The sequence below is a fragment of the Neofelis nebulosa genome, chromosome 7 (assembly GCF_028018385.1).
Source record: "Neofelis nebulosa isolate mNeoNeb1 chromosome 7, mNeoNeb1.pri, whole genome shotgun sequence".
NCBI classification, from domain to species: Eukaryota; Metazoa; Chordata; class Mammalia; order Carnivora; family Felidae; genus Neofelis; species Neofelis nebulosa.
Genome location: NC_080788.1, coordinates 22,266,930 through 22,294,680, shown reverse-complemented (window position 1 = coordinate 22,294,680; position 27,751 = coordinate 22,266,930). Strand labels below are relative to the sequence as shown.

The 27,751-nt window shown below is 47.4% G+C and overlaps 1 protein-coding gene and 1 long non-coding RNA gene across 3 annotated transcripts in view; one reads left to right on the top strand and one right to left on the bottom strand.

Annotated features, from left to right (window-relative positions):
- OTUD7A (OTU deubiquitinase 7A) overlaps positions 1-27,731 on the top strand; it is a 391,197-nt gene extending 363,466 nt beyond the window's left edge. For both annotated transcript variants that reach the window (XM_058736847.1, XM_058736845.1), the window contains 3 exons: positions 15,548-15,662; positions 15,844-15,928; positions 18,250-27,731. In XM_058736847.1, the coding sequence (XP_058592830.1) occupies positions 15,548-15,662; positions 15,844-15,928; positions 18,250-19,695 (1,646 nt within the window). In that variant the 3' untranslated portion in view covers positions 19,696-27,731. The remainder of the gene's footprint in view (positions 1-15,547; positions 15,663-15,843; positions 15,929-18,249) is intronic.
- LOC131516170 (uncharacterized) lies at positions 1,649-20,207 on the bottom strand. The gene is made up of 2 exons (XR_009263923.1): positions 20,094-20,207; positions 1,649-2,192 (listed from the first exon to the last, which is right to left on the bottom strand). It is a non-coding gene; the product is annotated as an uncharacterized LOC131516170 (long non-coding RNA).
- Positions 27,732-27,751: the final 20 nt, after the last annotated feature.

The window sequence follows — 27,751 nt, the reverse complement described above, 5'->3', positions numbered from 1 at the left end:
GGTCCCAATCCTTGGTTCTGTGTTGCTGTGACACAGGCTTCTGCAGCTCTACCCACTAGGTTATTCCTCTGAGCAGGGGTGGGGGGGGTGGGGCGGGGGGGTCCTACCTCTACTGATGTCTTGTGGCCCCATCCAGCCCCCTTGACCCACTGCAGGTCAAGTGCCACAGTGCCACCTTCTTTTTTTTGTTGTTTATTTTTGAGAGAGAGAGAGAGAGAGAGAGAGAGGCGTGCAGAGAGAGAAGGAGACAGAGGATCTGAAGCAGGCTTCACGCTGTCAGCACAGAGTCTGATTTGGGGCCCGAACCCACAAACTGTGAGACCATGACCCGAGCCGAAGTCGGACACTCAACTGACTGAGCCACCCAGGGTCCCCTGTGCAGTGTTACCTTCTGCACAAGCAGAAGCTTGTGCCCAAGCTGGGTAACTTGTATGTGGCATGTCAAACCCTCATACATCTGGAGAGAACACAAATGCTCTGTGGGCTCTGAGGCTTTAAGTTTTGCAGCAACACATCCCTGTGCCACCCTTGTAAGGCTTACGGGTGCTGGTAGAGGTGGCTCTGCTCCCTATACCTCCCATCAGCCTGAAGCTCAGTGGTTCCACAGGATCTGTTTGGGGGCCAAGGGTTAGTTCAGTAAATGTATGTTAAGCACCTGTTACTTCCAGGTTTGGGAGCCCCAAAGATGATGGTATCCCTGCTTTAGGGCTCTCACTACCTTATAGAGGAGACAGGCAACTCCCCCACACCACAGTACAAGGCAGGATGTACACAAGGCAGGCACAAGCTCCATTCAGGAAAAGAGCGATTATTCCAGTTTGGAAGAACAGACAGAGACAGAAGAGAGAGGTGGGTTAGAAGTAGTCTTGGAGGCTGTGTGTGATGTCCGGAGGCTGGTACCAGGGGGACAGAATAGGCCTGAGCGAAAGTGCGAGGCTGCTGAAGGAGTGGTGCTGATGTGGCAGAGCAAGCTTGTGCTTAAGGAATGTGCCATTGGTCATGGAAAGGCCTAGGCGGTGCTGCTTCTGTGCTGTACGGCATCAGGAGTCCTATCTAGGAAACAACATTGCCTATTGCTAAGGCAGTCCTGTCTCCTGATCCTTCAGTGTTGCTTCAAAGATAAACCTAAATGTCTTGAATGCATCCCTTCCTGGCCACCATTAGTGTTGTGTCTCCCCAAAAGGACCTGCTAAAGGTGGGAGGAACAGAGAAAACCTGTCGAGGGAGCCATCACCAGGGGAAGCCAACCCCAGGGCGCCTCGGTGCTGCTGTCCTTTCCTGACCTACAGCAGGGGGGGGCCTTTTTGCAAATACCAGGTCCTAGAATTTCATGTGTTGTTACCTGATGGTTGGAGGTGTTGGGGAGAAGCTGAGAGGAGGTCAGGAGCCCATCTGAGGAACAGACTCAGCCTCTCTTCTCGGCCCTTATAATGCCAAGGAAAATGGAAGCAGCCATAGAAAGCCATACTATAAGCCCCCAAAGGAAGATGTGTCCTGCATAGCATTGGGCTGTAAGGGGCTCAGAGGAGAAAGGGCTGCTGCTGCTTCTCTAACAGGGGGTCCTTCCTGAGGTGGGTGGTCCAGGACTGGCACAGCAGCTCTAAATGTTCTCAGGGATTCAGGCTCCCAGCCTTTCCCTGCTCCACCATTATTTTTTTAATGTTTATTTATTTTTGAGAGAGAGAGAAAGTGGGGGGAAGAGGCAGAGAGAGAGGGAGACAGAGGATCCAAAGTGGGCTTTCTCTGCTCTGCACTAACAGCAGAGAGCCCAATGCGGGACTCGAAGTCACAAACTGTGAGATCAAAGTCAGATACTTAACTGACTGAGCCACGCAGGCACCCCCATCCACCATTACTATCATGTGGTTTCAGTCTCATGGTCATATGATGGGTACTGCAGCTCCAGGCATCACATCCAAATACCTTCTCTTCCTGAAAGTTTGTCTTTTCATTTGGGAGGAAAACCATCCCCGAGGACTTGTGCTGGCCTCTTGCTAACCCAAGCTGAACACCATGCCTGCAGGTTTCTGGCTGCATAGAAGCCTGAGAAGAGAGTACAGTGGAGGAAGGAGGGGGCGAGGTGGTTGGTGGGGGTTCAGTAAGCCAGCTTCACATCCAGGGGGTGGCATGATGTTTTAGGCAGTTCCATCTGGATTGTCCTCTTTCTTTCAGCAGTGATGAGTACCTTGTATCTGGGGAAAGGCAAAAGGATAGAAATGAATTCTTTACCAACTGGTCCCTTGTCTGGAAATAAACCAGTGTTGACTGTTGGGCTCTCAATCCCCTAAAAAGCCATGGTGCATGAGGCTGTCAGTGGACGCTCCTTAACAGAAAACCTATTCTCTTTAAGGGCAGGGAGATAAGCAGGCTGTCTTATAGCACCTGTCAATGCCTTTGAGTCTTATGGTTCAGGGGCTGCCACAGGTAAAGGATGGCACATGCTCCATGCAGTCCTGGCAGTGGCCAGGGCCCCCACATGACAGGGAGATATTGGGGGTCCTGTTGGAAGCCAGACCCGGTGCCAGGCAGCTGACTAGATGACGGTGTGCCTCCCACATCTGAATGCCACCTGGTAGTTTCGTGCTCAAAGGTTTTCTGTCCTCAAGCCCTGGGCCTGTGCCGGGACTCTCCCAGACAGGACCACAGCTCTGGACCCACAGCCTTCTGAACTCTTCTGAAATCAGAACTTAGCCAGGCACTGGGCTTTTCACTCCAACCTTAAAGAAAGTCTCTGTAGCTCTGTGCTTTCAGGATGCACTGGACTCTGTCTCCAGAGGGCACCTTTGCTGAAACAGGAAGATTTTACTGATGCTAAGTCACCACCCCAGTGAGCATCCTTGCCCACAAGGATGGGCAGCTGAGGGAGAGAAGATTTAGCGGGAAAACCATCTTTTTCCTCCCTGTCCCTTTCCTGCCATGCCTCTCTCTCCATTCATGAGATCCCCTGGTGCCTATTAGAATCCCTTCAGCTGCAGGTAACCAAAACCCAGCTCAGCATGGCTTAGACAGGAAGGGTGTTTGTTTACTCACACACCCAACCATCTGGAATCTGGCAGGCCCCATGGGACAAGTTGGGCACTTCAGCAATGTCCTAAATGACCATGCCCCCATCCCACCCTGCAGCCTCCTCACCTTCCATGCAGGACAAGCCACTGCCACCGTCCCAGCATCAACACACACACACACACACACACACACACACACACACACACACACGTCCTGTTTGCCCCCCAAACACCTGTGTGTGAGAGCATGGGCAGATCGAGGTAGGAAGTATCCACAAAGATCCCAGAGCATCTTGTCCTGGAAGAAACTAAGACATCCTCAGAAACAACTAGCATGGTGTTAGAAGGACTCCTGGGCTGAATAGACAAGGCTCCCACAGGACAAGAGGGACAGTAAAGATCATAACTGGAATGAGTAGAAATATAACAAGGATTGTTTAGTCCACAAATTCATAATGATACTTGGCAAAAGACTCACTCATCACCTCTACTTGGTGCCACACATAACTTTGGAAACTGGTAAATAGCAGGAAAGTATCAGCCCAAATCCTGCATTTCCTCAGTGAACTGGTGAGGAGACTTTTCTCTGAGTTGAGATATCTCAATGTGTCATGAAGGGAGAGGCAACAGCATTCATTGTTAAGGGCTGAATTCATATGTTGACTTCCTAACCCCTGTATCTCAAGGATGTGACTGTATTTGGAGACAAGGCCTTTCAAGGGGTAAAGTGAGGTCATGTGGGTGGACCCTAATCCACCTGAGTGGTGTCCTTATAAGAGATTAGGACACAGACACACACAGAGGGGAACCACAGGAAGACCCAGGGAGGAGACAGCCATTCACAAACCAAGGTGAGAGGCCTCAGAAGGAACCATCCCTGCTGATTCCTCGACCTTGGAATTCCAGCCTCCAGAACTGTGAGAAAACACATTTCTGCTGTTTAAGCCGTGCAGTCTGTTGTTGCTTTGTTATAGCAGCCCAAGGAAAGGAATACAGACAGAATGAGAATACCAGTCTTCAAGCCCAAGTAAATGAATGGGTGAGTCTAAACACAAATCAGAAAATACCATAAAACATGGTTAAAAAAATTTTAAGCATATCTTCAGAGTTTATTGGGAGCAAAGAACAGTCCTATTGACTCCCACCTGAGACCTTGACCCATCAGCAGTGTCCCATATGTTTATGGAGTGTCTTTCCTCCCAGGCCACATACATGGAAGATGGAACCCAGCTGTGACCTCACATCTCCCCCTGACACACACACACACACACACACACACACACACACACACACACACATCCACCCACCCACCCACCCACCCACTACAGCAGGCCAGCTTGGTACCTGGATGGAGAGGCATTACAAAGCTTGTGAAGGACTTCTGCTTCCACTGAGGACCAGTCAGATCCAATGACATCTTACTTTGGCTTCCAACCCAGAACCAGAGCTGATGAGAAATAAACAGTGGAGAGGAAGGTGCCCTGTGCACCCCTAATCTTCCCATTCCCCACAGAACCACCACATCCAGAAGGAGGGCATGTTGGAGCTGGGAAGAAGGTCAGCCGGCCCAACCCTGGCTGTGCCCTACACAGGAGGGACTCATATAGGTCACCTGGACAACCAGGGGCATAGGTGGGACTTGAACTAGGTATCCTGACTCCTACCTGGGACTTCTTCAACCTCTGTTTGAATTTTTTTTTTTAAGAATAAAAGGAAAAATAAAATGCCTACTCGAACTTTTACAGAGGGTAGAAAGGAAAATGCCTGCTCACTGGTGAGAGACCAAAGTGTGCTCCTGCCATCTCCCGGTGGTCTTGGTCCCCAGAAGAAGGCCAAGAGGAAAGGTATGGCCTAGGGATCCCCTCCCAGTTTCTTCTACCATCCCTCACCATCAGGCCTGTCTCTTCCCATAGCCTGGACCCAATGCCGGGGCAAAGAGGTTCCCTCTCTCATCACACATGGCTACTAAGCAGATGCCAGCTGGAACCAGGTGCTCTGAGCAAGGGCAGTGTCTGCATGAAGGCCTGGCCATGGCCGCTCCTGGTATGCAAGCTGTGCATTAACACTTCCCTTCAGAACTTCCTTCTCTGTGTCCTGATATCCTTCCTGACTAGTGTTATGACCAATAAATGAAGGGTTTGATTACTCCAGGGCAGTTCAGTCAGTCAGCATAAACTATCACTCAACACATCTGGGTGAGGATTGACTGTGCAAACAGTAAGCAGGGGATGCAAAGATCAGGCAGCACCTACCTGCAGAGCCTATGTGGCCACAAGGGGAAGAACCCTGGGACCAGGAAGACCCCAGGGATTCGGCAACTTGGAGGGGAAAGATGAAGGTGCCGCCCAGAGGAGGTGGTGTTTTGCAGAGCAAACCCACATGGCAAGCCCAGCAGAGCCCACCCTAAGCAGAGATGTGCCCTGGCTGGCCCTGGCCCTGGCGAGAAGCCTCCTCAGTGCCACAGGGGAGGCCCAGGTTTCCAGAGCTGAGAAGGAACTGACATGTGCTCTAAAAGCCTGAGGATGAAAGGGCATCACTAAGTGGAGAAGAGAAGGGGAGGGCCTCTCTTGTATATGGATCCCAAGGGTCCATTCAAACAACAGAACTTCTGGGTTCAGTCTGTCCAAGCTGGACATTTCTGGTTCAGTTCATCAGCATCACCTTCTTGACCAACAGATGTTGCATTCAGATCCATTAGTAGTTGACTAAGTATATGTGAGCTCCCTGCCCCCTCAACAGCCAAATGCCTGTACGTGGGGACCCTGGGCCCCATTATAATGGATGGTGGATTCTTAAAAATTTTTTCTGCAAACTCTAGTTAAACCAGGGCCTAGTAGATATTTGGAACATAGCTAATCCTCACAATTCCACTCCAGGGAAAGAGGGGTCATCCCAGTGGCAGTCCAGCAGAGCAAAGGGCAGGACTGCCATTTACATGGTTGATGGCATGAAAGCTTGCCATGGATGCCACAGATTCCCAGAAGCAAGATCTGACCCGAGGTCAGGGAGCAGGCTGTGGGTGGGCTCCAGCTTTCTCATGTGCAACCCTGTGGGCCTGAGCTGCAGGGATGTTCTTCAAGAATGCCTATATGATGGCACTCCATTCCAGGCACTTGTAACCAGGACAGTTAAATGGGTGTACACCTAGGGTTGGATTTCTTCCTGCCCAGGGGCAGGACCCAGTGGCTGCTGGGTCTCAGGCATGGGTCCAAGCATAGCAGAGCCTCACCAGCAGACCTGGGCTCCTACAGAGATGGTTCAGAAGCAACCTCACACCTCCTGGTTTTCCACTGTCAAGCATGGCTTTCACACAACCACCATGGTGTCCTATCTCACACAAAGAATAAAGAGGTTTATACTCTCATGTCATGAGAAATCTGATGACCAGCATTTGGTTGATTTGGAACCTGACATTCGTCAAAGACCTAGGCCCTTTTTGTCTCTCCACTCTCCTTGGCCTGTTGCCTTTTGTCCCATAGTTGTCCCTCATTGGTCAGATGACTATTGTAGCTCCAAGCATCATATCCTCACACAAAACATGGAGAGATCAGAAAAGACCCTGGCCCTCCTTTGTGTTGCTTTTAACCAGGAATCTTCCAATTGATTTCCTCTTACATCTCATTGAGCAGATTCTGTTCTAGGCTTTGTCTCAGAAGTCATAGAAAATGAGTCAACCATGAATGCCTTAGTGCCATCCTGACCCTTCATGACAGTCCCAGGAGGTGGGGTCTGCTAGTGGGAACAAAGGATGGGCAGCCAGTGGTGACTGCTGCACCTCCCCATGGCCCTCAAAAATTTCTACCTCTCCCAAGACATTTCTGAGAGTCCTCTAGCAAGATACCTCTTAGATGGAAGATTTATCACACTTTGCTTTCCATTTTGCATTTTCCCAAACCTCATCTCCCATGCACTATCTTTTGACTTTCACAAAACTCTGACGTTTAGTGAAAGTGGGACAGAGGTCATCCCCAGTCCTGCTCCCTCTCTTGACCCACCCAATAGGGCTGTGGCATGAACTGAAGTCCTGTGTCCTCTGACAAAGGAACAAAATCTATTCAATGGAGAATAGAGAGTCTTTTCCACAAATGGTGATAAAGCAATTTAACATCCATAGGCAAAAATATGAATGTGAACCTAAATCTTAATAATATAAACGTTAGCTCAAAATGAATCACAGAATAAATGTAAAATGCACAACTATAAAATTTTTCAAAGAAAATATGGGGGCCCAGAGCTAGGCAAAGAGCTCTTTGACACAAAAGCATAATCCAAAAAAAATAAATAAATAAAAATTGATTAATTGGACCTCTGTTCTGCAAAAAAATAAAAATAAAAAAAAATAAACGAAACAACAACTGTTAAGAAAATGAAAAGACAAGCTATAGATTGGGGGATAATATTTTAAAACTACCTTTCAACAAAAGATTTGTATCTAAAATATGCAATGAACAGTTAAAAAACAATAGTTAAAAAATCCAAATTAAAAAATGGGAAAAAGTCATGAACAGACATTTCATCAGAAAGGATACACAGGTGTCAAATAACAACATTGAAAGATGTTCAGCATTGCAACCACAATAAGATATCACTACACACCTATCAAAATGACTAAAATTTGTAAAAGTGATAATACCAAATGCTGGATGTAGAACAACCACATCTCTCTTGCTTTATTTGTAGAAATGTAAAACTCTGGAAAAACAGTTTGGCATTTTATTATGAGACTAAACATCACTTACCATATAACCCAGAAATTATACTCCTAGGTATTTATCCCAAAGAAGTAAAAATTTGTGTCCACACAAAACTGTATACATGAAGGTTTGTAGTAGCTTTATTTGTAATAGCCCAAAACTGGAAACAACCCAATGTCTTTCCTGGATTAACAAACTATGGTACATACATCCTGTGGAATCCTGATCAGCAGTACAAAGGAATAAAAATGATACATGCAGTTACTTGGGTGAATCTCAAAGAAATTATGCTGAATGAAAAAAGTCAATCCCAAAAGATCACATACTATATGAGTCCTGTTACATAGCATCCTTGAAATGTCCAAACTATACAGATGGAGATCAGATTAGTGGTTGTGGATCTTCAGAGAAAGAGAACAAGTAGGATGTGTGTGTGCATGTGTGTGTGTGTGTGTGTGTGTGTATATATATATATATATATATATATATATATGAGGGGTTTATTTTAGGAATTGGCTCACACAATTCTGGAGGCCAAGAAGTCTCACCATCTTCCTGCCATCTGCAAGCTGGAGAACCAGGAAAGCCAGTGGTATGATTCAGTCTGAGTCCAAGGCCAAAGAAGTAAGGGACAATGGTATAAATTCCCATACAAGTCTGAAGGCCCAAGGAGTGATAACACCAATGCCAGAGGGCAGGAGGAGCTGTATATCCCAGCTCAAGAAAAGAGAGCAAATTCTTCCTTTCTCTGCCTTTTTGGTCTGAGTCCTGAATGGATTGGATGATGCCTGTTCACATTGGTGAGGATGATCCTCTTTTCTCATTCTACCAACTCAAATGCTAATCTCCTCTAGAAATAACCTAAATATGTTTTATTCCATATCTGGGCATCCCTTAGTCCAGTCAAGTTGACATATACAATCATCCATCCACAGTGGTGGACAGGGATTAGGGACAGGAATGAAGTATTGAAAGGAAGTGAGTGTGTTTATAAAAGAATAGCACAAGGGACCCTTGTAGTGATGCACCTATTCTGTACTTGATTGGAGGGATTACCTAAATCTACACATGTAATAAAATTGCATAGAACCAAATACACACACACACACACACACACACACACACACACACACAGAGAGAGAGAGAGAGAGAGAGAGAGAGAGAGAGAGAGAGACAGAGACAGAGATGACTGCATGGAAAACTCATCTAAACTTAATACACTCAGTGGAGTGTACCAAGGTCTATATCCTGACTGTGATATTGTACTCCAGTTATGCAAGATGTTAGCATTAGGGAGCACCTGGGAGATGGATAGATAGGATCTTTATGCATAATTTCTTACAACTGCATTTAAATCTACAATCATCTAACAATGAAAAGTTCAGTGTTCTAAAATGTCTTAGAATATGAACATGTATTGACTAGCCAGCATATTAACAGCTTAAGAACATTTAAAAGCCTAGTCTACCATTTATCCTAACTTCTTAAAATATGGATTTGGATAATCTGTTGGTTTTTTATGTATCTTTTCCAAGAGCCAGCTTTTGATTTCACTGATTTGTCTACTATTTTTCTGTTTTTAGTTTCATCAATTTCTGCTCTAATCTTTATTGTTTCCCTCCTCCCACCTGAGTTTAATTTGCTATTTTTTTTTAGTTTCTTAAACCAGAAATTTAGATTATATACCTTTTCTTCTTATCCAAAATAAGCATTTTAATGCCATAAATTTTCCCCTAAGCACTGATTAGCTACATCACACAAATTTTGGTATGTTGTATTTCCATTTCATTGTGTTCAAACTATTTTTCAATTTCCCTTCAGACTTCCTCTTTGACCGATGGATTATTTGGAAGCATGCTTTTTAATTTCCAAATAGTTGGGGATTTTCCAAATATTTTCTGTTATAGGTTTAACACTTTCATTTAGTGACGGTCTGAGAAAAACTTTTAATGATTTCTATACTTTTAAATTTGCTAAGGTTGGCTAAGAATGTGTTATATCTTGGTGAATATTTCATGTTCCCTTGAAAATAATGTGTTCTGCTCTTGTTGCATTCTATAAATGTCAATTTTTTTAAGTTCTCTAATGATGTTCAGGTGTTCTGCATCCTTGCTGACATTCTGTCTACTTGTTCTGTCAATTACAAAGAGAAAAATGATGAAGTCTCCAAGATCCATAATGGACCTGTTTCTCCTTTCATTTTTGTTAGTATTTGCTTTTAGTACTCTGAAAGCATGTCATTAGGAGCATGCACATATGTAGGATTGTGATGTTTTCTTAGACAATTGACCCCTATATCATTGTGTAATGTTTCTCTATATCTTTGGTGACGGTCCTGGTTCTGGAGTCCACTTCCTCTAACATTAGCGTAGCCACTCTAGATTTTTATAATTAGTGAATATCTTTTGGCCTATCTGTGTTTTTATGTTTAAAATTAATTTCTTGCAGTCAGTAGAATTGAGTATTGCTTTTTCTATGCATTCTGACAACTTTGTCTTTTAATTGGTATTTTTGACCATTTATATTTAATGGTATTAACCATATGGTTGGATAAGTGAGTTTTGGGTTAAATTAGTTTCTTAATGGCTCCATTTTATCTCCACTATTGAGTTATTATGCCCCTGTTTTTCATTGTTATTTATTTTCCTGATTTACAGAGTTTACAATAAACGTCTTTAATTAATTAGATTCTATTTTCTTTTTTTTTTTTAATTTTTTTTTAACGTTTTTATTTTTGAGACAGAGAGAGACAAAGCATGAACGAGGGAGGGTCAGAGAGAGGGAGACACAGAATCCGAAACAGGCTCCAGGCTCTGAGCTGTCAGCACAGAGCCCGACGCGGGCTCGAACTCACGGACCACGAGATCATGACCTGAGCCGAAGTCGGCCGCTTAACCGACTGAGCCACCCAGGCGCCCCAATTAGATTCTATTTTCAAGTAATATTCTACTTCATGTGTTGTGTAAACTTTATGACAGTTTATTCTCAATCCCTTCCTCCCATTCTTTGCCATTATTATCAAGCATTTTACTTTTACATATGCTATAAACACATAATACACTGCTGTTCTGTTCACCTTAGTTTCTTAGAGCAATTGAAGGAAGAAAAAATAGTTTTATTTTCATATTTATTTATTCTGTTTTTATCATTTTTCATTTCATTATGTAAATCCAAGTTTCTACTGGTAGCATATTCCTTCCCCTTAAAGAATTTCTAATTTCCTTTAATATTTCCTAGTCCAACATATATACATATATTTTTTCTAGTGCAGTTCTGTAGGCAATTAATATTTTTCCCTTTTTGTTTGAGAAAATATGTCTCCATGTTCAGAGATATTTTTTTCTGGGCATAGAATTATGGATTAGTAGTTTGTTTTTTTCAGCATTTTAAAGATGTCACTCCATTGTCTTCTGACTTACCTGTTTTAGCATGAAAAGTCTGCTGTATTTCTTATCTTTGTTTCTCTGTATGTAACATGTCTTTTTTCTGTTGCTGCCTTTAAGATTTTGTCTTTGGTTTTCAGCAGTTTAAATATGCTAAGTATAGGGATATTTTTGGTGTTAGTGGTGCTAGTTTCCTGCTCTTTTTTTGTTTTTGTTTTTGTTTTTAGTTTTTTGGATCTGTGGTAGTATTTGCCATTCAAAGTAGAAACGTTTGTCAGCCATTATTTCTTTAAATATCCCTTGTCTTATACTCTCTTTTCCTTCTGAGATTTCACTTTTACAGATCTTATGGTGTTTGGTATTGCCCCCCCAGCTCTTGGATATTCTGTTCTGCATCTCCCCCCACCCAACTCTTTTTTTCTCTCTGTGTTTCAATTTGGGTAATTTCTATTGACCTATCTTGATGTTCACAGATTCTTTTCTCAGTTTTGTAAAGTGTAGTGATCAGCCCCTCAAAGTCTTTCTTCATCTCTCTTACTGTGTTTTTGTCATTTCCAGCATTTCCATTTGATACTTTCTTATCCATTTCTTCTCTCTGCTGGAAAGAAATTAACCACTAATTATATCCACCTTTTTTATTAGAGTATTCAGCTTATTAATCAATTATTCTAAATTCCATGTCACAGTTTCAACACCTGTGTCATATCTGAGTCTTATTCTATGAAATGCTTGATCTTATTAAATGTTGGTGGGGGGGGAGTTCTTATCTTTTCTTACACTAGCAGTTTGGTGAAAGACATATTGAGTAGGATAATAAAGACTGAGGTGTATCATTTTGATTCTTGGAACTAAGTATGCCTTTCCTTTTGCTAGGTCTTTAGTATGGGGTTTGGATCAGTCTAGTCAGGACTTGAGGTAGGTTTTGGTTTCATTGCTGCTCTGGTTACCCTTAATGTACTCAGCCTTCAAATTTTACTAGTGATATCTTTTGTTTTGCCAGAAGACTTTTCTCACTGTCTGCTACACCCTTTCTCTTCTCAACTCTTGTCCCTCTTCTAGCATTAAACTACTATTACTTACAGCTTGTTAGCCTGGGTGTGAAAGTGGGACCAGGAAGTGTGATGTTTTTGTTATTCTAATTAAGCTTCTGCCTTAGGCAGGCACTGTGTCCCTGGATCTTAGAAGGGGGATAACCTCCCCCAGATGTACTTCTGGGCTCAGTACATGTTCCTGCCCCTCCCCTAGGGAACAAGAGGGTTTTTTTTTCTTATTTCCTCCTCCCACCCCAAGCTTTACTAAGGAAAGACCCCAGTCCCTAAGGCCAACAGTGTTCTGCCCTCACAATTTAAGCTTTTATTCTGTAATATAGATAGGAGAGAAAGGTCTGCGAAGGACGCTTTCTCAGAATTCTTGCCAGTGTTTTTGTGAGCACCAGGTTGGGTCCTATGGAGAGGGGTTTACAAGTACATTTTAATTTCCCTTATAATCTGTAGCCCCCAGGCTTCTAAATATTCTTTCACTAGGCTACATTCTTCCTTAACCAATTTGTTAATTATTTTAGCTGAATTCTTCTTACTGTAGTCCAGCTGAGTCTGCCTCAATGAAAGTCATGTCTGTTTCTCTTTGTATGTACCCATCTGTCCTTAGGTTTGGAGTTAGCTGGTTTCCCTGTGACTTCTGCTCTCTGATGGATTAAAGGAAAGTTGTGAATCTGCAGTTTGTCTGGCTTGTTATTGTTGTTGTAATGATAGCACCATGCTGTCCCAGAAACAGAAACCAGAAGTATGAATTCATTTTGGAAAATAAGTACTAAAAATATGTCAAGGCTGTTTTGAGATGCTGTCTGTGTGTTTCCAGGTTAAAAGATAGGACATGCTTTTCAAAAAAAAAAGTTTGTGGGCTTATTTTGAAAAGCATTTGCTGTTCCTGACATTGCCACCAGAGGGCAAGCTGCCACATCACTACATATCTATCTCCCTGGGTGAGGCCCCATTTCCAATTGGGAAAAGTGAATGTATAAAGTGGGAGGCAGATGCATCTAAAGCAGCTAATGCTTGTGGGGAGGGCCTGTTCTCAAGGTCCTCCTGGCTTGTGCAGCTATGGGTTGGGCTCTCGGTCCCTGCAGCCCTGGCCCTCACACACAGGCCAAAGCTGTACCCTCTGCAGAGAATATGCCTTTTGTTAGGTCTGGCAAAGAAGGTGCCTTTTCTTGCAAGCAGGCATGTCCTTAGTACCTTTCCAAGTACCTCACCCCACTAAGATTCATGCTGAGAGGCTGCCAAGACCCTGCTAGGTGATCAGGCTCTAGCACCTTCAGGTGAGTCCAACCATCTGCCCAGCAGGGGGCAGCGCATAGCGTCAGTTCCAGTCCAGCCATTAAGGGTACAAATTTCCAGGAGCCCTGGTAGGAAAGTGATAGGGAGTAGAGGCTGAGGGGCATGTGGATCTTTAGCTGTTTTATCTGACATAAACCAAAATCATAGGGAGAGAAGTGTGGTTCTCCTGCAAACAAAGTCTAAAATAGGTGTTCCTGATTGGCAAGTGGGGAGTCAGGAGCTCACCCAGCCATCTTGTAGCACCAAGTTTCAGCATACAGGAGGATGAGGGTGTGGGGGTGTGGAGAGAACACCGCCCACACCTAACCACATTGCCCAGCACTTCCCATAGTGTTTCTGCTCTCATGCCATGGGTGCAACTCAGCACCTATTCCCTCCTAAGTGCTGGGGGCTGGGAATTGTAGCCATGGCTGGGCAGACATCTCCCAACTGCACTTCTCCCCTGAGAAAGGAGTGGACAGCCAGTCCCAAATTGCCCAAGTCCTATCCACAGTAACTACTTCAAACAGATTATTGTTCTGGAACAACATTTTCCATATTTGTATGATTTTAAGAACCACAGAGGATGCTTACTTAAAATATAGTCCTTGGGTCTCTTTACTGGACACTGGTTTGGCTATCTGCATGGGGGCCTGGAATCAGTGCCTTTACCAAGCACTCTAGGGAGGTGCAGTACCCTAGCGAGTGTCTACAGAGGGATCCACTACCACCCCCACCCCAGCCCAGTGGATGGGAAGCTAGGCCAACTCCATCTCTGCTTTCGTGTTGAGTCATGGAACCATGGGACGGGCACTGCAGCCCTCCCTGAGTGTGACTGCCCTGCAGCTGAGCCCTGGGAGGAGCACCCTGTGTGTCACGGCCATGTCAAGGCAGAACCCGGTGGCCTGTAGCTGGGGCACACCAAGCTGTCCTTGACCAACCAAACCAGAACACAATACTTCCAGTCTCTAGCCACTTTAAACAGAACGCCGTCACCCCTCCACCCCGGTCCCCCAGCAAAGCTGTGTTTGCTTTATCTGGGGGTGGAGGATCATTTGTGCTCACGTTTTCTCTTTAGCAACACTGGAGGGCAGCAGTGAGTCAATGTTTGCAATTTTTTATTAGAAAGTCAACTATTAATGGTATTCAATCATAGATTTTATTTACTTATTTGTCTTTTTGTTCTTGCCGTGGCACCCTTGCCTTGAATCATGGGAAATGACACCAGGCTCATGACCAGTACGGGGGCGGGGGCAGAGCAGCAAGGAGGCAGAGGTAGGGTAAACCCAGGGGAGGAGCAAGCTGTTCTCACTGGGCACTGGGTCCCACAGCAGCTCAGAAGCTTCTAGCAGATCCAGGCAAACCTGTGAACACCCCCACTCCGCCCCAGCCTGAGATGGGCCAAGACTTCCCCCAGCTGGGCGTTTCACTCGGGAGTGTTTGTGATGAATGGATCCCTCGGTGAGGGCGAGTCTCTCCTCGGTGCAGTTTCTGCCTACACGCCTACACCTACCTTATTTCCTCAGAAAGGCTTGCCCTAGAAAGGCTTGCCTTAGCTCCCCTCAGTCTGCTGTTTACTCTTCAGGGTACTCACCACCACCTGACATGAGATTGTTACCTGTGAGCTCCCCCTGGCCAGGAGCCACAAGATCCTTGGGTTCCCCGCCCCCCATCCATTCCTTGAACTGACAGATTTAATTGAATGAGTTCACAAAGGAACAGATTGGCAAGCAGACCTTACTTGTCTAATTTGCACACTGAGAGGTAACCAACAACCTTACTTAATTTGCTTGGGTCCCTCCTCAGAAATAACAGAAGCAGTAATAGGTTTTATCGTCTGCTGCCCAACTGGGGTACCTGCCTTCTGACAGACCCCAATAGTCAGCAGAGTCCAGGTGAGGTCTCCAACTGCTCTTCAAGGTCCACAATAAACACGAAGTATTTTAAACTATCACTAGTGATTTTGACACCTGTGGTCTTAACGCTCCTGCTGGCACAGATGGCACTGTGAGTCTCCATTCGGTTTCCTTAATTAAGGAGACACCTGGTCTTGGAACTCCCTTTCCTGGCTTCCTGGGGGTTGCTGGGGCCTGGAGCCTCTCGGCCCGCCCGGGGGCCACCTGGCACCGCGTCTCTCTCTTCTGTTCCAGCCGTGATCCCTCTGACGGATTCGGAGCACAAGCTGCTGCCTCTGCACTTTGCAGTGGACCCCGGGAAGGACTGGGAGTGGGGCAAAGACGACAACGATAACGCCCGGCTGGCCCAGTGAGCCCCTACCCTGTGCCCCTCCCCCAACGCCCTAAAGGGCCGGCTGTCGCCGGTTTCCCGGCGTGGGCCGGGCCGCCCTTGCTCCTCCTGGGACAGCTGGCGTGCCTGCGGGCGGGGTGCGTGCGGGCGAGCGCGGGCCGGCTGGGACGCGTTTCACTCTGTGTTCTTCTTTCGCCAGCCTGATCCTGTCGCTAGAAGCCAAGCTGAACCTTCTGCACAGCTACATGAACGTGACGTGGATCCGGATCCCCTCGGAGACCCGGGTGAGCCTGGCGTGCGCCCGGACCTCACCAGCTGTCTGGGTCCTGGCCTCTCACTGGCCGCCGGCGCGGGCGGGAGGGCCCACCCTACAAACCTGGAGGGGGCAGGGCTCACCTACTCCCTCCCGGTCTCCCACCCCCGGCCGCGCCCGGCCCAGCGAGAAGTGTTTCGGGTTTACCTGATGCGTGTGTGCACGCGTGCCTGCGTGCCTATACGTAGGCGCGCACCTCGGTTAGAGGATGTTTGGTTTTGTATGCGAGTTGTGGTTTCGAGTTTTGGTTTGTTTGTTTGTTTTTTTTGTCTTTTTATTTTCTCCAGAAGCAAAGGAATAAACACACCCACTCAGAAAACAAACGTAGGCAAGTCGCAACACAAAACTATCTCTGCCGACATCGGAACACGATGTGCTGCGGCGGAGCGGAATTAATTATAAACTGTGTGGGTCCTTGGAAAAGCCAGGCAACCGAGAGCGCGCAATTCCTCAGCGCCCCCTCCTTCTGTCCTCCAGGAGGCGGTGGGAAAAGAAGACCCCCCAGGGAGGGTCTGCTCTGTCCCCCCTTCCACATGCTAAGCACGATTCACTCTGATTGATGTTTTTGTTACCTCAGTAGTGAGCCCTCCAAGAAAGGGATTTATAAAAAAGAGAGAGAGCTTACAAATTGGTCCTCCTCAGACATCAGTATACTTGGCTATGAAGTGGAGCTCATAAACTACAGTATTTAAGGAGTGACATGAGGAAAGAAGTAAGGTGGTGCCTGACACAGAGTCAGTAGCCAGGACAGGCCAGGCACTGTTCAGGATGTTTTCATACATCAGCCTTTACCTGTATGCCATCTTCATAGGTCTTCTGGAGGCAGGTACTGATATCGCATTTTACTGAGGACACAAGGGACAGCTGGTGGCAGTCTGGCTCCAGAGTCCTGACTCTTAACCTCTACAATGACCGGTCAACTGCCTGGATTCTACCAATGTTGCTGCAGGTGTTCTTTCCCAGCACACACATACGGTGTGAAGGCAGCAGCTGTAGATCTAGAAATCAGGAGGCTCTTGGGCCAGGACACAGCTCTGCAAGGCAATGAGCAGGGCTCCCTGCCAAGCCATGGTGGCCCCCGTGTCAGATGCAGGGCCTGGCAAGAATACTTCCAGCCTCAGGGCATTTGAGACACTGTTCCTTGCTCACTGGGTGCCAAACAGTGGGCACTCCCAGCACCAAGCACACCTCCCTTTCCTGGGCCAAACCCCTGAGCTTCTGCCCTTTTGTGTCACTGACAAATCCTGTTGAGACCTCTAGCTCCTTCCAGACCCAGGAAAGAGTGGGAACAGGAAGGAATTTCAGAATATAAAGTGGGGAGGGCTGGTTCCTGATTCTTCTGGGTGATCTGATTGCAGGAGGTGTCTTGGACCTGCTTGGGAAGGGAGGGGACAAAACTGAAATGAGGGAACAATGGGGCCTTCTCCAAGGCTCCTCTCCTGAAGGACAGGAAAAGCCCATTCAGAGGTGGGCACCAGTTCCTGCCACTCAGCTGCTAGTGTGAGATCCCTGGTCTTCACCCAATGATGCTGTCAGAATTCTCTCTCCTCACACAAGGAGGAATCTCCCACAAGGTCCTCTGCATGCATTCATCTCCTTTCTCAGGCTCCCCACCTACCCCATAGTCCTGGACCAGGTGTCCATACCTGCCTTGCCTTCCTGACAGTGGGCCTTATCCAAGGTGTTCACAGAGATGCCCCCTCCTCACACCCGAGACCTTTTCTGGGAACGCTAACGTTTTTCCTGCTAAGCCCAGGTCCCGTTTCAGAATCCTCAGTTTAGCACACCACATTGCCAATCCGAGAAAGGAACCCCTAGAGTAAAGAGATTGGTCATGACCTGAACTGCTAAGGGGATATTTGTTCTAAGGTAAGGACAAAGTGTCTGTCCCCTGACTGTAGTAAACAGGTAAGACACCTTTGTAGGAGAGACACCTACAGGCGCAGGTGAAGTGTCATCCTTACCAGAAGGCCTCTAAGTCTACAGAGGCCGGCCAGGACCTGGGTCTGGTCGTAGACCAGCCTCCTCAGGGCTAGAAGGGCAGAGTCTGGGCATGGTGATTCTAAAATGTGCAGAGGCCCCGGGGCTGTGGGCATCTGCACCTTGCCCAAAATCCCTGCCTCGGAGTTCCAGGCTACCAGCAACCTGAGCTCATCAAAAAGGCATCCTGGATGGGACAGTGAGATCCCAACACAGCAGCCTGTGGGCTGGGATGGTCTACCTTTGTCGAACCCATGTGAGATGGCTCATCTCTAACCTTCTTCCTTTCTCGACCTTCCTCTCCCCCCACAGGCCCCTCTGGCACAGCCGGAATCCCCAACAGCCTCTGTGGGGGAGGACGTGCAGTCCCTGGCCGACTCCCTGGACTCGGACCGCGACTCGGTGTGCAGCAATTCCAACAGCAATAATGGCAAGAATGGCAAAGACAAAGAGAAAGAGAAGCAACGCAAGGAAAAGGACAAGACCCGCGCGGACTCCGTGGCCAACAAGCTGGGCAGCTTCAGCAAGACGCTGGGCATCAAGCTGAAGAAAAACATGGGTGGCCTGGGAGGTCTCGTGCATGGCAAGATGGGCCGCGCTAACTCCGCCAACGGCAAGAACGGCGACGCCCCCGAGCGCAGCAAGGAGAAGAAGACCAAGTCACGCAAAGGCAGCAAGGAGGAATCGGGTGCGTCAGCGAGCACGTCTCCGTCGGAAAAGACCACGCCGTCGCCCACGGACAAGGCGGCCGGGGCGTCGCCGGCCGAGAAGGGCGGCGGGCAGCGGGGCGACGCCTGGAAGTACAGCACGGACGTGAAGCTGAGCCTCAACATCCTGCGCGCCGCCATGCAGGGCGAGCGCAAGTTCATCTTCGCCGGCCTGCTGCTCACCAGCCACCGGCACCAGTTCCACGAAGAGATGATAGGCTACTACCTGACCAGCGCGCAGGAGCGCTTCAGTGCCGAGCAGGAGCAGCGGCGCCGCGACGCCGCCGCCGCCGCCGCCGCCGCCTCCACGGCGAAGCGGCCGCCGCGCAGGCCTGAGACCGAGGGCGCGCCGGGCTCCGAGCGCGCCTCGCCAGGCCCGCCGGCCGGGCCGCCCACGCAGCTGGTGCTCAAGCTCAAGGAGCGCCCGAGTCCCGGGCCGGCGGCGGGCACGCGGGCGGCGCGGGCGGCGGCGGGCGGCGCGGCCTCCCCGGGCCCGGGCGGCGGCGGTGGCGGCGCGCGACGCGCTGGCGCCAGCGGACCGCTCCCTGGCCGCAGCCCGCCGGCGCCGGCGCGCCAGAGCGTCATCCACGTGCAGTCGGCGGGCGCGCGGGACGAGGCGTGCGCGCCGACCGTGGGCGCGCTGAGGCCGTGCGCCACGTACCCGCAGCAGAACCGCTCGCTGTCGTCCCAGAGTTACAGCCCGGCGCGCGCCGCCGCCCTGCGCACCGTCAACACGGTCGAGTCGCTGGCGCGCGCCGTGCCCGGCGCCCTGCCCGGCGTGGCGGGGGCGGCCGGCACCGCCGAGCACAAGTCGCAGACCTACACCAACGGCTTCGGCGCCGCGCGCGACGGCCTGGAGTTCGCCGACGCCGACGCGCCGGCCGTCCGCTCGAACGGTGAGTGCGGCCGCGGCGGCCCGGGGCTGGCTCAGCGGCGCTGCCAGCGCGAAAACTGCGCGTTCTACGGGCGCGCCGAGACCGAGCACTACTGCTCCTACTGCTACCGCGAGGAGCTGCGGCGGCGGCGCGAGGCGCGCGGGGCCCGGCCCTGAGTGCGGCGCGCGCTCCGCCAGCTTTTACCATAAAGGATTTCTTTTCCATTCTGTCGGTGTCTTTTTTACATGCCCTGGTCAACCGGAAGGCCGGCGACTCCTCTGTCAGTGCTGTGTACGTGTTTGGTCAAACGTTCCTAATGGTGCCTGAACCTACACTGACGCCACTCAGGTAGTAGACGGATAGGAAACAAGTCATACTGTTGGAAGTGGGTGTGCTAGCTAGCATCTGCCTCGTACCTGTGGAAACTCAATAGCCATTGCAAGAGTATTTTTGTTCCTCAATAAGAGAAATAAAGAAATTTGCAGCCCTTTGTTTTTAGAAGGGAGTGTTTTACATTTTTTTTTTTTTTGCTTTTTTTCTTCTCCCACCCCCGCCCCCCACCCCAGCGACTGACCTCCTCCATGTAGCGGTCACACGTGTGCGGTCGGTACCACCCAGGGTCAAGAAGCAAACCCGCAGCCCGGGACTGGGGTGGCGACTGTGCTGCGGGCTCACACCTGCTTCCCCTCCCGAGTCCTCGGAGGACAGGAGACACTGTGCCGCCCCGCTGATAAGTTCTGGTGGTCACGGTGGCCCTTTAGGAATACGCACCTCCATCTCATAAGCAAAAGCTCCTCCCACTCACCCCCCTTCCCACCCCTGGCCCGAGCAACATTCACACTGCCATCAAAGCCGCAGGCGTCCTGGGATGGGCACCGAACAACCTACCTCGCAGGGCGGGGTGAGGGGTAGTGATGGCCCCCGGTGCCGGGCAGCTGAGGTGACAGGAGATTTCCAAAGACACCTTGGGTCCAAAAAGCAAGGGTTCTGAAACCACTATTTGGAATTGCCCATGTATGAGCAAAGATGACAGTCTGCTCACATTTCTTCTTTGAAGACACTTCCACAGCGAACTATCTCCAGAGCACCCCTAGGAAGTGATCATTGGTGCCCCAGGAGAGAGGCAAGGGATTGTCCCTTTGGTCACTATGTAAAAGCCCCCCCCCCCCCCCCCGCAACGAGGCTGCTTTGAAACCTGGCCTGTGCCTCTTTCCAAAGGGAAAGGGCTGAGGGAAGTCAGGAAGGAAGCCCATCCCCACCTCCACCTGCATCTGTCTGGGTTCAGCCAGGTAAAGGGGCGCTACTCCCATTGGGGTCCCCTCTGCAGGGTAGGGGTAACCCTGCCTGTGGCTCCATGACACGGTGAGGGGCATTCCCATCCCTGAGTGGTCCCTTTTTTGGTGCCTCCTACATTTCTTGAGGAAAAAAATAAAATATGTGTCCTTAGCTACCCTGTTTTGAGCAGCAATATGCAGCCTCTTCCTTCCAAGATTACCTCTGGAGAATACCATTCTTGGCCAAGGACACTGAGGAGTTAAATCTGCCTCACTAAAGAGAGATCTTGTTTCCAAGAAATCCAGATAAGATGGGTAAAATCCTCACTAGCAAAAGAATACTTTAAAACCTTCGAGAGCCTTAGAATAGCTTCTAATAACCCTAAGAAAGAGAGGAGATAGCGCCCAGCTTTGCTATGGGTGTTTCCTCAGAAAATGCAGGAGGTAGACCATCTCTTCATTGGAGCCAGCTTCTCCTTCTCCAGAAAGGATGCTTTTCCCTCTGACATAAAGAGCAGCAAAAAATAATAATAATAATAATAATAATAATAATAAAATTTTAAAAAGGAGGGGATTTTTTTTACTTGTTTGAAGAATTATAGTAAACTAATTTGAGTATCTCCTGTAATTCCTTTTTGTTTTTAATTATTCCACAGCACGTGGGGTTTTCAGTAATTTATCTAAGTTTTGCATAAGTGGTTCCTTAAAATTATTTATTAAATAGAATCTTTAAGAAATTTTTTGGAAGTTTTACTTTTCATGCCGAACAATACTTTCAATGTGTGGTAATTACTAACATCCATGTCCCTCATATTACTGGGGTTTCTTTTGTTACTCAGAAAAAAAAAAGTAATTTTTTAAATATCTCTCATCACGAGGGTTTGTGGCAGCTTTTTGGACTGATTCTTTGTGCCCTGCTAGGCAAAGTTGCTTTGCCACCCAAAGTTGAGGTCACAGGAAGTATTGCATCACATATAGACACTGGCCATGGCACTAGCCCCTCACTTTAGAAGGTTGAGAGCCAGCCTTGAAAATGCTTAATTGTGCATTTAGAAACCAAACTCATGTGCACTAGTCAAGAAGGCATAAAGTAAAATTATATTCGTGTTTTAATTTTTTAATGTTAAAGCAGCCAACCAGAAATTGCCAAAACTGGCTATGCAAATATTTTATCTTTCTCATGCCATGGTTAAAAAAAAAAAAAAAAGGCAAACTGAGAAAAATAAACACAGTCCATTGCAATACCAGAGGAAAACCTTCAAAACTAGGCAGTGCAATCCATAGGTATTATTTAAAAATGGTGACTTATTCTATCTCCTTGAATTTCAAAGTCTCCTCTTCCCCACCCCATCTGACAGATGTGCCATGAATAAGAGCCTGAGATCTAGCTCTGGGTGGCTTCTCCAGCCATGTGGAAGGCCCCCAACTTAGCCTGGTCATAAGGTGGCTGGGCCTGCCAGCGCATCTGTGAGTGCTTGTCCACATGGTTTACAAATAGCTGTTTCCTTTTGTGAGGGATCTGGATCCCTTCCTCTAAACAGTATTGAAATCGTGAGAGAACCTACTGTTACATCAAATGTGCTAGTCCAGTGTACCAGGAACACTCCATGTTGTTCAAAAGAGCTCTCCAGATCAGGTCCTTAGCCAAAGTTCTCTCAAACCAAATTAGTTTATCAGGCTGAATAGTAACTATCAGAAACTGCTGTATTGTTTACATGTGGGCCAAGAGGTCCTCTCAGATCCTTCTGTGACTTGGGGACCTCTTGTGAATCAGGGAAAGGTTAAATGGATCATAGGCACTGGAGAAAAGGAAGAGAGTCCCAATTCTAGAAAACCTGAGAACCTCACTGGGGTACACACCCTGGGCTCGGGGTACATTGCAGACCCTGCCTGTGAGTGACCTTGTCTGATATAGCCAGAATTCCCTTTCCGGGAAGGTCAGATGTCTCTAAGTGACAGCAAATTTCCAGAAGGATCCTAGATACTTCTAAACCCCAGTGGAAGTTAATTCAGTAATTTACTTCACATTTCCCGCACACACGAGACCCGGGTATATGATTTTTTTTTCAAATAATATATTGTTAAAGGAAGGTGTTTTTACGTGTATTCTGTTTGTAGATTTTATGCTATGTTACATTGAAATTTTACAAGCCAAGTTCAAACTGTACCATAGAAATTATTTTTATATTATTTCCAGAATATGCCACAGAGCAATATTTTGCACCCTTATATTGTCACAGGGTTGTCCCCGTAGAAGGGTTACCATAGGTGGGAAGGGGCTCTGTACTGCAGGCTCTTGAGTTTAAGTGCTTTTTGCTATTTGTTCATATCCTCTCTGAAAGTGGGAATATGTAAATGTGTTTTCTTTCTTTATTGGAAGCTTGATTTTTTTTTTTCTGTCCATGGATTTTGGTACTGCACCTTTCCTCTTAAATGAATAGTTTATATTCACTAAGTTACTGTGAACTTTTTCTTACCTGTCACCACCCAGTGGCTGGAGTGGAGCTCTGAAAAGTTTGGATGTTACTTTACAAATTTAATATTTTCCAAAATGATTTATCAATTCTAGTAGCTTACCATCAGGAATTTGGTGACTCCAGATAAAAGGTTTCTCTACTCACACCCCCACCCCCAGTGCACTTGGTTCTCACCCCTCCCTTAGCATCCACAAGCTTGTTTTGCAAACCACTCTACTTTGCAAAAATAAACCTAACCTATCAAAATATATTTCACATTAGTTAAGAAAAGTAAAAGGGCTGTACTTATCAGTGGTGGGAAATTTGTTCAAGAGAAAAACAGGCTTTGCCAAACCCATGTATGCATTAAGTTCCATTCTATGTGAGTCTTCCGTGTTTACTTACGAGACCTGGAGTAAAAGCTGAAGGCATCTGCTGCACGTTTGGGATTTCTTTCTTTATGACATGATTCCTTTTTCCTCATCATGGTGTGGACTTTACAAAATAAGCTCCTCCAGTGTTTTTTCTTTTCCTTTCTTTCAATGCTTCTAATAAATAAGAAAATGTGTTTCCATGGCTAAGCGAGCCCTGCCTTGTCGGACCTCAACTGCTGTGGCATCGCCCAGGGCCTGCTGAGGCGGCCTCTGCTCTGGCTAGTCTGGTTCTGCTGTTTCCTGAAGGCAGACACACCATGGAAAGGCCCAGAGGTGGCTGGCGTTCCTGGCACCAGGGAGAAGGCACCCCCTTCCAAAAAGCCTTAAAGTGGTGGCTCTCTGGAGACCCCTGGGCACCACCTCCCCATTCAGTCCCGACTATAAACTCTTTTCTACTTGCACTCCCCCCATTCTGATGTGGCTCTTCAGGGCAGAGATGGGCTTCACAGTGTCATCCTTTCCATCTACAACCACCCCCGTTCTCCACACCCACTCTGCAGTGCCCAATTCTTGTGGGCACAGAGCGTGTCCCTGACAGTGTTGCCTGTTGACACGGGGTGGGGTCCCAGGGTGGGGTCCAGGACAGTGGATCCTAGAGAGACCTGCGGGACATGAATGATAATGACCACCCCCCACTCACCCCAAGGAAGTCCCTCCGGACAGCAAGGAGCACTTCCAGGGTACAACAAATGCTTTGGAAGACTCTCACTTTTGCTCCAAGCAATGTATGAAATGACCTGTAAGCAGTTATGCAGTCAGCAACATTCCCCAAAACCAGTCCTTTCTCATCATTCCACCCCCAGTACAGAAGACAGAGGGAGATGCCCTGCATGGACCCTCAGAAATAACTGGTATGTGCAGGCTCCGCGGTATGAATATGCTCTACTCAACTGGGCTGACTTAACACTTAACCCCAGGGACCACACAGAAGCTACTCTCACCAAACAATCCAAGTAATGTTACTGCTTCTATCCATTCTGCAAAGTGATTAGTTGAAATTTGCATTTTTATTGTTTGACTCTTGCAAAAAAAAAAAAAAAAAGAGTCCCGCCGGCCCCAATTATGTATGTACAAAATGATGCCCATTGCTAATGCATTTTTATTCATTCACCCAAGAGAGCATCTTAATACATACATGTGTGTACATGTATCTGTGTATTTGCGTGTGTATGTGTATACACACATATATATAATCAGTTCTTTACAAGGTGAAGTATACCAGTTGGTTTAAGAAGATAGGTTGAATCTGCTCAAGACCAAAGCAACCTGTTAATTTAATAAGGACAAGTTAGTAAAACCAGCTATTTGACAGTATCTATAAACAGTGGAGGATGACTTTAAATGAAGAAGTCAAGTCCTTACAAAGACCACTCCCATTCTGGTACTTCTGTGACCTCCTCCTCTGTTATTAGCTGCTCTGCCCCTGCAGCATGGGCCTGCCTCAGGGTCTTTGCACATGTTATTCCTCCTTACACCTGGAATGTTCTCCCCCAAACCACATGGCTCACCCTTCACTACCTGCCAGTCTTTGCTCCACTGTCACTTTCAAGGAGGCCTTCCCTGATTTATTTATTTATTTATTTAAAATGACAATACATCCCACCCTCGTATCTCCCTGTGCATTTTTTGTGCATTTACTGCCATCTGAGTGCTGCACATGTGAATTATTCACTCATTCATTTTATGTCCTTCCTCCAAACCCCACAGAATGTAAGCTCCACGTGGGCAGGAATTTTTATATGTTTTGCTCACTGCTGTATTCCTGGTGCCTACAACAGTGCCTGACCCATATTAGTCACTGGATAAATATTTGTTGAAGAAAAGAAACAAAATTAGTCTTCTGATAGCTATTAAGAGGCCTAATAATGCTAGTTTCAACCTTTCAAATCCATATTCCACTGTTTTCCTTAAGTGGGGAAAATTTTAGCTGATAAAGCATCCTGGCTACTTCTCCAGCCTGTGGTCCATGATGCCAGATTGACAGTGAGCAAATCATCCTGACTGTGGCAGATTTCTCCATGTGTCTGTGAAGGCCTGCCTGGTGGCCCTCTCTCACAGATATGAGACTCAACTATTTACAGAAAGCTCTCTAGAACAAGTTGCAAGGCGGGTTGGGGCTGGGGGGTGGTTCCTACAGGGCAGCTTCATGGTCAGGCACACGGTGGTGGGCCTCCATGATGTTATTATGGAGACATCCTAGAGAATCCCTTATAATTAGTCCTTCGGACACTGTTCCTCCACAGTGTCTCCAGAGAGGCAGGCCTTCCTTCCTATAACAAACTCAGGTGGCAGCAAATGACCCAGCTCAGGGAAGGGCGTCCCCTTCTCATGCACCAAAAGCAGGCCTGGAGAGGAAGAGGAGCTTGTCACACACAATAGTGGTGGCAGGCATGGGTAACTGGATCGACAAAGTTGGAAGCAGCCAGGGCAGAGAGCCAAGACCCCTCCGAGTCTCCCCCTCCATCTTTGGTTGGTATGTGCTAGAGGGACAGAGCCTTGACCCTGCAGAGCCAAACACACACCTCCTTGGCCCTGGCCCCCCAGAGCAGGAGGCCCTCAAATGCAGTTAGGTGACCTCACCTGCCAGCAGGGGAGGGACAGTTCCTCCTCTGAACTCCTCACCCCTTCAGGATGATTTTCACAACTACCTAACCTTGGTGTTTACTTCCAGGTCCTTTGGCCCAAATGTGTTTTCCTCTAAGAGTTGTCGGCAAAATACTGTTACAAGCTTCTTACAGGACTTTTGTCCTACTATAGCCTGGTTAAAAGGCTTTGTCCTTCTCTTTAAGCCTCTTCCATGATTTGTGCTGTCATTTTTCTGGGTGCCATATCTTAGGGTCCCTCATGGGGGGGCGGGTGATGTGAGGTTGCCCTCATAACACTCCCTCCGCATCTGCCCAGCACACAGTAAGTGGGCCCACATGTGTGTGCCCGTTGCTTAAATTGCCAAATAAACAGTTTCCCTTTCATTGCTGCCCTAAGAAGCTGGGGGCGCATTGGTGCCAGTACTCAGAGAGAACATGGGCTTTCCCAGACCCTGCCCCCTTGGTCCACTCAAACCTTCCTCCGTGGCAGGTACCCTGTGGTCTGCCTTCTTCCCACACATTCTTCCCGCTTGCATGGAATGGAATCCAAACACCTGATTTGGAATTACAATTTGGCAGGCGGGAGTGGGGTAGCTTGTTCCCACTAATTTATGACCAAAACTAGTAAAACAACCATGATCATGGTTGGAAATCAGCCATGGCCTGGAGCCTCAGTGTACATGGCAAACTCCACCTCTGACAGAGCCAGTCACCATGCAACACAGGAGGGAAGCCTGAGCCCTCTGTCACATCAGCAAAGGAGCTATTAGAGGCGCAGGGAGGCTGACCTGAATCTGCTCATGGCCTCATCTGCAGATCTTGAAGCCTGTTCACCATCATCTTTGATAAGTTGGTCTTGTTTTAACCAAGGGTTGTTGAAGAGTTTTTGCTTTGTTCCTTCAAACATGCATTTGGCCTATGGAGTCAGTGAATGTTGTCCCCCTGTTTCTTTCCCTTTTTCCCTGTTTTGATTCATTTGACCCACATGGGGATGAAACGTGTTGCTTTGTTTCCTGCACTTAGTTGATTACTGTGGACAAAAGAAGACATGAAGGCAAAAATGGGTCATAAATCCCCATTACTTTGACCAAGTTATCCAGAGCCCTTTCCTCCCTGGGAGTGTTCATTCTAATTCAATGCAAATATTCTTTTCCATCTGGTCCATTCTTGGAGAAGGAACCCCTTATAAGAGCTGTCTTTGGTGGTCGGGTTGTTACTTTATTAAGTATTAAAGCACTAAACCAATTTTTGCAATATGTAGTAAATCTTGCTTTCATTTTGGAAAACTTCCAGTAATGACTACTGCACTTTTTATAGAAGAACTGTATTTCATTTCTTTCTTTTATGAAAGATTATTTCAAGTAAAAATAGCTCTGTAATCCGTGTGACACGGCTTCTCCATTACTTGACACAGAGAGAAGCTTTGATGCCCTAATCAATAAAATTAACATGTTTGTAAAGCATTGGTTGGTCCAGTTATTTG